Raw genomic sequence first — 12,116 nt, forward strand, 5'->3', positions numbered from 1 at the left:
CAGCGGTACAAGGGGAGGACAGTCCCTGACTCTGACCCTGGATCTGAACGCCAAATAAATGTCAGAATCTGCAAGTGCAAGAAACTGTACAACATAACATAGCTCTGTGCACTCATTGTTCTGGCAGAGCCACCAGAAAATGTAATTCCATAGGTAAAAAAAACTGAGAACTGAGGTTGGGACTGGGAGACTTGGGAAATGGAATTAATAGAAGCAACATAAAATACAAATTAGTCCACTGTTAGTCCACATTTGAGAAAACACGTACAGGTCTCATAGTTCATTTACAAAAATACTTACTGAGAAACCTGCCCAAAACGGACACGAATGTCTGACCCTCGGCGAGGTAGTGAGGGCCAGTGCGGCGAAACTCACGGCCAGGATCAGACTTCCCAAAACCATCTGAGAGACCCCCAGAGACAGCATGATGCGGGTCCGGGTGCGGAACTCCCTGAGTCTGGAGAGGCTGCGGGACAGGGCCGCCGGGCTGAGGGACCGGCCCCGGGGGGGCATGGCGTGGACTGGCATGGTCACCACCCAAACGAACGGGCACGATCGATGAGTGAACTAACGGAACAGTAGAGGACCGTTATTTCTCTAACAGCGTCCAGAAGTGACAACTCACAGGAAAAAACACTTCCGCCAATTATCGTATTTAGTCAAATGATAATCTATCATACTATCTAATTATTCCGCTAAAAGAGACCCCCATCCATCCAAGCAATAATGTTCTCCAACTGAAGACGCGTGTAGCGTAATTGGGTTCTTCAATTCAGCAATGGTGAGTGATGGAGAGGTATCCTGTGTTGTGTTACCCAAATACATTCAGCCAAGACTCCAAGACAACGATTTAACGTCAAAAGGTTACCAGGTTTTCAAGGAAAAAGGTTGTAAAAAAGAATGCTCCATCAGAATAGTCCACGACGCGTCGTTCCGCTTCCACATTTCCATTGCTGGAGGATGACATGTAAAGAGCCTTGCATGATCATTGTTGCACTTGCCTCCACCGAAGGCTTTGAATTGGATCGGTGCGCGAGAAGATGATTTCGGATGGTTGGAGAGAGCATCCATCCACCTCATTCACACAAAAGGAGTCAGGCTCATTTAGAGAGAAAACCCCCCGAAAAGGATAAGGCAATTCTGCGGTGTGCAACTGTGCACCATCTGGCGTAGGTATTACAAAAGCTGTTCTAAGCAGTACCTGGTCCTGCACAGAGGGTGCATGCTCGGGTGTGATGATTCACAGGCGCAGGGTTTTAGATGATTCACAGACGCAGGGTTTTCACAGACGCAGGGTTTTCACAGACGCAGGGTTTTCACAGACGACGGCACATCTACGACACTGGGATGAGGAGAGGCACGCGGTTATTTGGTCGCTTTGCTATACTGCGTATTGAGGTGTTTAGTACGGTACACGCAGTTCGTGACGTTAGAATTATAAGGTTCTATCTCCATTTTTGGTCAAAATGTTTTTTTTTTACATAATCTGATCCATTAGGTGTTTATTAATGCCTGTGTGGTGTTATTTTTTTAAATGTTGACATTTTTGAGTTAGTAATTAATAAAATACAAAGGTTCCATCTCACAAAACATAATGGAATGTAAAAACTTTGACGCTCAATATCTCTGAACTAACTGCCCTAAACGGAGATAGAACCTTATCATTCTAAGCTCACGAGTTGTAATAGAGGCTATTTTGCCTTCTGTGTATTCTGTCGATGTGGATTGCGTCATGCAATACACAAACAATTGTATAAATAAGTGATTTTGTATAGTGTTTGTTATGCAGTCATCATAAGCTAATGTTCATTTGTCATAAAGTCATAAATCAATACTGGTACCAACACTAGCCCACACGCCTGCCATTCAGATGAATTGTGTGCGCTTGTAAAGTAGATTATATACTGTACAAAACAATGCTGTCCTTCTGGGCGGATTACTAAATATCAATGTACCTAAGCTCTGCATATTATACTGTAAAAGATAAGTATTAACTGAGTGACAACCTACCTTACCCTTCTCATTGAGTTGCAGTAGCCTTCCACAATAACATGCTTTCAAAACAATGGTCAGATATCACATCATTGAGTCCTAAGATTAACATTGGGTTGTGACGGTCTATAATACACATTTAAATGTCTGTTCAGCTCATTTATACACATATTTCACCAGCTAAAAATGTAATATCATTACTCTCCTGGGGGAGAGTTGTGGACTTTGTCTAGAGGGTGGTCGGTCTTCTCCCTCTTGGTTGTTGCCCAGGATCCAGGACAATATGAGCATTTTCCCCTATTGAAGTATTTGACTTTTACTGAAATCTGGAATTCATTTTCCTGGTAAAGTCATATAATGTACACAGGTCTGGCTTAAAATCATGAAAAGCAGAATGTCTAAGTAATGATCCCTGTTATTGTCCAAGTATGTTTATTTGTTTTCTTTCATTAAATGATGATGTGTCACTTATTTGTTGCAATGAATCAGATTACCTGCGGTAGATTGGAAGATAATGCATATAGGATACTGCAGTGTATACATTTGAACTGTGTTGCTGACCTTGTGGAAGCGCATTCACATATAGCTGTCTTGCTCCACCTAACTGTGAAATATTGTAGTACATTTATACCATGCAGACAGATCCCCACCTTCTCGCAGCTTTGTACACTGGGGATGGAAATCAGACATGGAATCCAAGTCTACCTCAAGCAGGAAAACTAATTTGTAGTGGTTTTAAATCGACATCATTGGGCATCAAGCCTTTTGGATGGAATATGCATGACACACAACAATAAAAGGACTTACAAATGACAACATACTTTACTTGAAAATGATTTTATTCATTAATACAGTGGTATACTTAAAATTGTGTTGCAAAGGAGAAAAAAAGGTCAGCCACACGTGAAGAGCTAATATCCAATTGAAGCTGTGTTATCTTATCTAAAAGAAAATAGTACTGGTGTGCCATAATATATTGTCTATTAGTACAAAAATACATTTCAGGGCACACAATACAGCATCCAGTATCACAAATCAAGGGGGAAATGTTCAGAGTACACCTTTAAAAAACAAAAACTTAAAAAAAAAAAGTTTTTAAAGGTGTTTAACCCAACCACTTTCCTCTCTTGTAATAAGCATACAAAGATTTTGTGTTAATCTTCATATGTAGTGTGAATATATTTGTAGAAAATGTGAATGTATTACTGCTAAGTTACAAGTTCCAAGGCTCAAGGGTATAACCAGAATACAAAGATAACCATGTTCCTTTCATTTAGTTTTTTAAAACAGTTTTCTCTAAGTTTTATACAAAATAACAAAGACATACAAAAGTTCATTTACAAACCAATAATCAAGGCAATATGCTAGCTTTATGTACAGCCACTTCTTTTTTTGTCTTTTTCTTCTGAAGTCATAATATGCATAGCAGATAAAGAAAGCATACCTTTATTAACCTCAACTGTTCTTGTGTGCTAAACCCAAGTTCATTTATACAGTGGGTTGACAAAATGGCAAGAGAAAACTTCATGTTATCCATAACTTATCATAACTTAACCCAGAGGTTGGTTTTTTTTTTTTTATTGAAAAAGTGAATAATCTGCAGATAAGGCATCACTGCTTGTTAGTGTGAGACGGGGTGTTAACATGAGGGACTGAGCAGGCTTCTGGACCTGAGTCATAGCACATGCATAGATCTCCATACAGCAGTAGAGTTCTAATAATCAACAAAAAGTTTACTTCAAAAAAATTTACTTTAAGAGAGAAGAGCCATTCGTCACAGAGGGGCATAAGCTGGGCTTCAAATCCATCCCACAGCAGACTATCTTCATGCTCTCTGCTCCTGCAGGTGCTTGTAAACATCACCCTCACCTCATCACCTTTATCACCATTATTCTTCATATGACGATAAATGATAAACCTTCATTAGATCAAACCTTCACAGATCCTTCAAAACAAAAGTCAATGTATTTAAATGATGACAGTATTTCCAGTCAGTCAATTACTGAAACAAAACGTTGATGGTTGGTAGTTTTCATTCCTGAATTCATTTTATGGAATTGCATTGAATTTAATGATATCTATACCAAAGTATACTATATATACTGTATGCATATATATAGTATACATACATCTACATGTATGTCTATCTACTTAAATAGTAAAACTTCACAAACCATCTTTCCTGTTATGTAACAATTTAGTTAAACTTGACTTATAATGTGATTCATTACTCAGTGGTACAGGGCATGCATTTCATCAATGGTTTAAGAGTTTTTTGTGTTTCTGTTTACTTCAGGACCTCAACCAGAGAGTCAAAGGATAGCACATAGGAGCATATCAGTCTCCTGGCAACTTCCATGGGCACAGTGAACAACACACTGGATTCACTGGGTGAAGATATACTCTTCATTTTGTAGTGTGGAAAGGGCTGTGTGTGTGTGTGTGTGTGTGTGTGTGTGTGTGTGTGTGTGTGTGTGTGTGTGTGTGTGGAGGGGGCCCTCATCTTCTTTTCCCATGGTTGCACAATCAGTAACAGACCAGCTGTTGCCCTCTTCAGAAGTGGTCGATGAGCACAGACACACAGTTGGCGCCCACCAGGTAGTTTGGGTCTCCTGGGAGAGATTGGTTCTGCCAGCTCTTAGGGTCACCTGAGGAAGACAAGGGAAATGGTAATGATAGTAGGTGGGGAAAGGGATGCATGACACATAAATGCACTTTGCAAGCAAAAACAATCAGCAAGCTCCAAAAACAGAACTCTAAAGTCTGTGTTCAATTAAAGCCATGTGTACTGTGTGCTGATGGTGGTACACACCCCAGAATGTAATTGGACAAAGCAGACGTAAACTTTACATTGCATCTCTCTAACCACTCTTGGTTGCAAAGTATAGCTCTTACCATCGTTAAGGACAGAGTGTGGAACTATAATTTGGAATTAATGGATGGGTCCCTGGCAGGGCATAAAATTAACTTTTTGGTGTACCAGCCAAGGTGTCTGGTGGATGCAAAAATTCACCAGCCACTCAGAGTTTTTACCAGTGATTTTTTTTGGGGAAACCAATATACTTCCTGCACAGAACCAACCTCCGCAGGCTTTAAGTTGCAAACTGTGACACTTTAAATAAATGTGAAATAATACTATTGTGCAATATGACAACCCTAGTCGTCTAGCTGTACAGTATAGTACAGTGGATAGTGTACATAGCCTTTATTTATGTAAACCAGCTCCTTCCCTTCTTGTGATTTTTTTTAAAGTTTTTTTTTTTTCCTTTCCTAACACCAGGGGAGCCACCCCTCCTAAATTTCGTTGTTTGGTACCTGTACTGTAGCAATGACAATAAAGTCCATTCATTCAAGTTTCATTAAGCCTATTCCTTTAAAAATACCGCTAAATGTTTTCCCGGCATGTTTTCACATGGTTGCACATATAAGTTGCATATCTCGTGCTGTCTTATGCTGTGTAGTTGAATTGAACTGTTATGCCTTATTTTAGGCTGTAACCAGACACGCTGTGGTGGTCTAAGTGCATAGACTCAGGGGGTTTGTTTGAAAGCGCAGCAGTTCCAGTCAAGCGGAGGCGGCAGAAGCAGCAGGAGCATTGTCACAAATGTTGAATCAACGGGGACCATAATTGCGGATTGCGTCAGTTTCATAAGCATAGTATTAGCAAACCTTTGTTGGCTACCCGCCAAAGTGGCTAGTAAGATTTACCTGCTAATGCCAAAATCTACCCGCCAAGACTGTTATTTCCACAGCGGAGCCTATTTGAAACCTCAATTCCCCAAAACACTTCACAGAGACACATGGCTTTAGAACCAAAGTATGGTTTAGAATCAAAAACTGTACCACGGCCCAGTACCATTTCCCACAACACAATAGACAATACACTTGCTTTACTGAGCACTGTGGTCCACATGTAAGATCATTCCATTAATTCCCTCTGGGCCATGTGAGTAAAGTAGTTTTATGAGATCTTCAGATCAAAGTGCTGAGAAACAGCAGGCTTTTAGCATACTGTTTTTGTTATGATAGAAAACCACAAGAGGCAAGAATAATGCATCATCATGATGGTGTGATGACTCCTAGAAGTCTGACAGAGTTCACCAGAGACAGGATCCATGCCAGGACTGATTCAGACTTTGACTCAGACCACCACTGAAGTTCACTACTAAAAGCACACTGTCACTGAGAAAACACAAGATACAATAAATGCATTTTAACATGCACTTAATTTATTCAACACTTTGTTGTTGTGTGGTTGTTGTGTGTTCTGGTTAAATACTTTGTGTAGTTGATATATTGGTTATTTATTATGCCAAATGCAGTGATCATTTGTGGTAGGTTTGAAACTTGTGGAGAGGCAGAGCTCTATCTGAACAACTCGTTTCCACGCTGCTCCTCTACTGATGAACTCCCCTGAGAGTTCAGTCAGTCAGGCCCAGCTGGAGAAGGGTGTGAGCGAGAGGAAGACGCCAGTGGAGTCTAAATGAAGCTAAAGAACAATAAGAGGATTAGAGCCTAGCCCTGTAATCCTCCCACAATGCATTAGGACAACAAACGAGGCAGCCGTCTCATTTCGGCCCTGAAGTCCAAGTCTAAATGGGGGTAATTAGCAGCTAATCCAGGGCATTGCCAAGTTTACCATTAGGAGACATAAGAGAGGAGGGGGGCAGTACTCTGGTCTGTTCTGATACTGCTCCGACCCACAGCCTCACACACGTTACAGGACATCTATTTGATGAGCCGTCAATTGGAGTCCTCTTCCAATTTTAGGAGGACCGTAAAAAGCTGCATTTCGGGTGCATTTGGGTGGCTATGTGAGAAAAATCACTTGTAGTATAACATGCAGGTATGACTTCTACAATGCAGAACTATCATATCGATGACACAAACTGATCTAGGCGACGCATGTCTAAAAGGAACTATTCGAATGGTGACATGCACACGTGGTGGAAAACACAGAACACGCAGAAGAAGAAGTCTCAGCATGAAAAAAGCGATGAGAGAGAGAACTTTGATCTGAAGACCACATAACATAAATCAACCAGTGGATGAGAGTGAATGAGTGGAGGCAGGAATAACCGAATGAATGAAAACACAAAATCATAAACAAGTGACCAACAACATTCAATTTGTCACACAGCCAACCCAAAGATCCCCAAAAGGACAGAGAGAGGACAGCGTACCCGACGAGGAGTCGGAGGATTTTAGAGCAAAAGACCAACCATCAGGGGTCATAGACGCACAGTGAGGGAGGCGCAGCTCCACGGGCTTCAGGAACTTGAGGCCGTGTGGGCCACACATCACCAGAGGGCTGAGCAGGGTCTCTCCTGGGGACACACAAACCACAGTCACACAGTTACACATACACAGGGTTCCCACACCTTCTGAAACAAGCACCTTTCAAGGACTTTCAAGACTCAATTCCCTCAAATTCAAGGACCCAACACGGCATAGTTTGAGACAGAACTAGTTTAACTAAGTAAAACATTCAAGCACTTTCAACAACCCATGTCTATTTTCAAAAACGTTTAAGACCTTGATTGCTTTTTCTCAAATTCACAAACTTTCAAGGATTTCAAGGACCCGTGGGAACACTGGTTACACATACACCATAGTCTCACTCACATACGTTCACGCACACACAGATATCTAAAGCCAAACAACAAATGTACAGATCCTAGAGAGAGAGAGAGGAAGAGAATCAGAGAGGTGACAGAATGCCTTGTGAATACAGTAGGATCTCATGAGGTTGGAGAGACAATTATTCATGAAAGGTCTGTTACATTCTACTGAGGTAACCAAAAAGTCTAATTTTAAGAAACGATCAAGTCAAAAACATCTAAGGCTCAGTTCCTCAGAGTGGAAAGGAAAGCCATCAACATATCACAGCCATTATGCCTCGTGTTTCAGGCTAGAACAGAAAGGCTGCGATGGGAGCTCCACAGTAAACGGAGTGATGGAAAGTCACTACCCCGTGTCTGAATGTCTGCTAGAATAACGTCTGACCTTTCTCCTTGTCCAGTGGCGGCAAGATGCTGTTGTCCCGGCAAACTTTGAAGTAGATCTCCTGCTCCACGCCCTCGGGGATGGCCCCCTGGGGGATGATGATGCTGACCCCCGTCTCGATGGAGCTCAGGACCCCTCCGTTAGAGTTGAAGATCCCCCGGGCGGTGGCTACCACCGTGTGGCCTTCGTCTTCATCGTCATCCTCCAGTGCACTGGGGCTGGGGAGAGAACGGTTCACTACATCACTTATCATCACACCTCTGGAACTCTGCTGACACCTTGTGGACAGGCAGAGGCACTGACTCCTATCATTTGTCATCTACTGTACATGGCGTGTACCGGGAGAAACAGAGAAACCACTTCTGCCCCCCGCCTCACTGTACATCTGTACATATCTCTATGGCTTTGCACTATTGCATCTGGCTGGATGCCGAAAACATTTAGTTGTTATTGTACTTGTACTATGCCAATGACAATTAAATGTAATCTGAATCTTGTGCCAAGCATGGAAAAGGTAACACTAGAGAGAAAATCTCAGAAATGTGCCTTGATCTTCATTGTGTATAGACTCCCTGCACCTTAGCTTTTGCATGGTGTGAAATGGTGTGACGCCCTCTTACCTGACAGGGATGGCCTTGGGAACAGCGTTGATGTTGTTCTGCTGGTATTTGGACCTGTTCTCCATGGTGCGTGTGAAGGTGTCCAGACCGCTGTCCAGGTCTGTAGGTTGGGGGGCGCTCACGGGCTTGACTATGCTGTTGGCTGGGGCCTTGTTGGCCAAGTCTGCCTTGCTCTGGCTGTCGTTGGGCAGCAGGTTGTGGTTAAACTTTGGGCTGTCAAACTTGCGCTCGAAGGGCCTGGCGGAGTTGGTGTAGGGCTTGGGGACGAAGCGGTTGTAGCTCGAGGTGGCCGGGGCTCCGGGGGCCTTGGCAGGCTGCTCTGTGGTGCCGTTGACAGGGGCCTTCTCAGGGAAGCTCTTCTGGGGCAGGTAGTTACTCTGGACCGTGTCTTCATGGCCCGACTTGGCTTTGGGGGAGTCGTGAGCATCAGGCAAAGGACTCACTGGGTGTGTTTGCAGAGAAGAAAGGTCAATTAGCTTTCATACTGAATATGCAGATACATACATGCAGTTTATTCTTAAAGGGATAATGCTTGGGATATTTAGTTAATTTTAAAACATCTAAATCAAACATATGATTCAGAGAGGCATACACGTGTGATAAGAGACAGATGTAAGGTTGGTATGTTTTTTTTAGTTTCCAGAACAAATAGGGCCCTACAGCAATGCTGGCTCAACACAATGGCTTTCAAGTATCACAGTAAGTGAAGTAAATATCCCGAAACAGGTCGGCATCAAATCTTATCTTTTCACTCTTATCATTACACACCATGCATCACACAACTGTCTCTTCACTTCCACACACAAGCATATGACTAAATCCTGTCTCTGCAAAATCCGTCTACAATTGAAGCACCAGTTCTTTCCAGTAGCTCTTTACCTTCGGGGGAGGTTGGTTTGGGCAGTGTGGCGGGCGGGGCTGCAGGGGTCACCTGGGGGACAGGTTCATATCTCTTCTCCACAGGACTCACCGTCTCCACAGACTCTGCCCTGTAAACAGACAACAACAAAAATCTCTCTTAAAGGATCTTGTTCTTTATCTAACAAAGATGAATAGATTGGAGGTTAAAATCACTATGGTTGTAAACCACTTATCACCAAATATAACTAGAATTTGCAAAGCAAAACAAATGTATTAAAATGGCTGATTCTCTCTAAAGGATGTGTGTAGCTACTTTGGAACTTGATAGCCAGTTCTATGTGTAACTGTGTGTGTGTGTGTGTTTGTATGTGTGTGTGTGTGTGTGTGTGTGTGTGTGTGTGTGAATTACCTGGGGTAGTATCCAGGCTGTGCTTGTGGTTGTGCCAGGTTGGTAGCAGGGGATGGCTGAGGTGGCACTTTGCCGCCGTCAAAGCTACGGCGGTCAAAGTAAGACAGCTGCTTCCTGTAGTACTCCTCATCCTCGTCTGGGTCGTAGTGGTTGGAGCGCACGATGTCATCCGCCACCTGGGGCTTCTGAGGCTCAGGGACTCTGAGGACACAGAGGAGACAACACCGAAGTGTGAATCTAAATACCCTTCATAACTGACAACACAAGCCTCAATATTGATTTTCATAGCTACACAGATGATATGCAGCTGTAACTTTCTGTGTCATCAGAGGACTGTATTACAGGTGGAAATGCCTGGATGGCTCAACACGTTCTCCAGTTAAACCAAGACTGACATACTGACTATTGGAGCTAAAAGCCCAGAGACAGATACTAGCCACACATATAATTGTATGTTTTTAATATTTCCCTTTGTTTTAATTAAAATTTCATTGCATTGCTGTAGACAAACCTACCCAATTAATAATAATAATAAAACCCTAACCCAAATAATAATAATATAAATTATATTAAATATAATAATAGTAATAATAATAATAATAATAATAATAATTATTATTTGATTCCTCCATGAAATAGATTACATTCAGTATCGCTATAACAGCTGTATCAAAATAATCTGCATTAAAGAGCCTCAGGATATTGAACGTTAGGTAATGTTAATTCCTCCAGCGTCCACCAGGGGGCACTGTGACACCAGAGCAGCAGCTGTGTGTGAGGGCAGCAGCAGTCCTATTATCCACTTCAGAGATCTAATAAGACACACCAGGGCCTACCTTGTCCTCTGGTGGAGCTCAGTGGTTCAGTCCCTAGTGGCTCATTACCTGAAAGGCTTTTCCTGGTCCAGATTGCTGAGAGAGTTGGCTTTAGGGATACCTGTGCCTGGTTTGGTTGGCAAATCCGCTGACTGGGGAGCAAAATGGGGAGAGAAAAAGGCAAATGAACCTCCTGGCACGAGAAACCTTTAATTTACTCAGATCCTGAGGGTGTGACACCATCAGTGTGAAGAGGTGGTCTGGATGGTTACATCAGTGTGAAGAGGTGGTCTGGATGGTGACATTAGTGGTGAAGAGGTGGTCTGGATGTTTACATTAGTGGTGCACAGGAGAGTTTTCCAGACTTACCCTCAGCCCTGTAGCGTCTCCGGCCTCTTTGGCTCGATCGACCGACACAGAGCGCTTGTTTTCAAACATCTTCACCCTGGTCAGCACCGACTGCGGTCGCATGGCGGGGTCGTCCTCCGGCTGAACAGTAGTGGGCGGGGGGAGGGGTTTGGGCGCCGTGGTGATGACTGGTTCTCCGTGATAGGGTGGGGTCTCGACTTTAGGAGGGGGCACAGGGGCGTCAGAGTTCAGGATGGGCTCATACTGCTGCGGTGGTTTGTAGCCCCGGTGCGGCGGTGGTCCTTGGTTGTAGGCGGGCCGCTGGGCGGGGTCCCCGTAGTACTGTTTGGGGGGCTCCGGGGAGCGTCCTGCAGGGGGGTAGGCGTGGGGCTCTTGGTCGTAGCGGCGCGCGTCGTATCCCGGGCCGGCGGCCGGGGGAGGCGGCTCGTCGTAGCGCAGCGGCCCTGGTTTGCCGTAGCGGGGCCGTCCTTCGTAGCCCAGGGGGGCCTCGTCGTATCGGGGCTGAGGGGGGTTGTACTCGGGGTCCGGTCCGTCCTCGTAGGGCTGCCGCGGGTGCTGCTCGTAGCCGGGGGGCTGCTGCTGGGCTGCTGGGGCCGAGGTCTGCTGGTTGTAGGGGGGCCACTGCTCGTCGTAGTGAGGCACGCTGTTCTCGTAGTGCAGTTGAGAGTCAAAGTTCCGATACTTTGGTTCCAGGTAGCCGCTCCCGTCATAGCGGCTGGGCGGGTGGTCGTAATCTCTGTATGGCTGTTGGTCCTGGTATGGAGGCTGAGGGTCGTAGGTCACGGGCGGCACCACAGCTGGAGACGGAGGCTTCACACTGTGGTTCACTCGACCTGGCTCCTCTAAGCCATAGGGATCCCTCGGATACATCTGCCGAAAGAACAAGGCAACACACTGATGGTGAGGAACTGGACATGGGTAGAAAAGAGGTAGATATATCCATTAAATAGACACATAAGTGAATACTTATGAATAACTATAGAAAACAAAGTAGAGCAGACCAAGGAGAATATTAAAACAAGATTAATTGCTGAAGACTGAAGC

General features: G+C 44.2%; 2 protein-coding genes across 2 annotated transcripts in view; both read right to left on the reverse strand.

The window, feature by feature from the left end:
• fam189a1 (family with sequence similarity 189 member A1) overlaps positions 1–528 on the reverse strand; it is a gene marked incomplete at both ends in the record, with an annotated part of 86,614 nt that extends 86,086 nt beyond the window's left edge. Inside the window, one exon of the mRNA XM_080528715.1 lies at positions 301–528. Within this exon, the coding sequence (XP_080384841.1) occupies positions 301–528 (228 nt within the window). The remainder of the gene's footprint in view (positions 1–300) is intronic.
• Positions 529–2,819: 2,291 nt separating this feature from the next.
• Positions 2,820–12,116, reverse strand: part of tjp1a (tight junction protein 1a) — a 59,636-nt gene continuing 50,339 nt past the window's right edge. Inside the window, exons 21-28 of the mRNA XM_080529876.1 lie at positions 11,073–11,942; positions 10,773–10,855; positions 9,889–10,089; positions 9,498–9,607; positions 8,619–9,060; positions 7,999–8,216; positions 7,215–7,319; positions 2,820–4,640 (exon numbers count right to left, since the gene is read on the reverse strand). Coding sequence (XP_080386002.1) covers positions 4,546–4,640; positions 7,215–7,319; positions 7,999–8,216; positions 8,619–9,060; positions 9,498–9,607; positions 9,889–10,089; positions 10,773–10,855; positions 11,073–11,942 — 2,124 coding nt within the window. The 3' untranslated portion in view covers positions 2,820–4,545. The remainder of the gene's footprint in view (positions 4,641–7,214; positions 7,320–7,998; positions 8,217–8,618; positions 9,061–9,497; positions 9,608–9,888; positions 10,090–10,772; positions 10,856–11,072; positions 11,943–12,116) is intronic.

The sequence above is a fragment of the Nansenia antarctica genome, assembly GCF_963989245.1.
Source record: "Nansenia antarctica genome assembly, chromosome: 4".
Lineage (NCBI taxonomy): Eukaryota > Metazoa > Chordata > Actinopteri > Argentiniformes > Microstomatidae > Nansenia > Nansenia antarctica.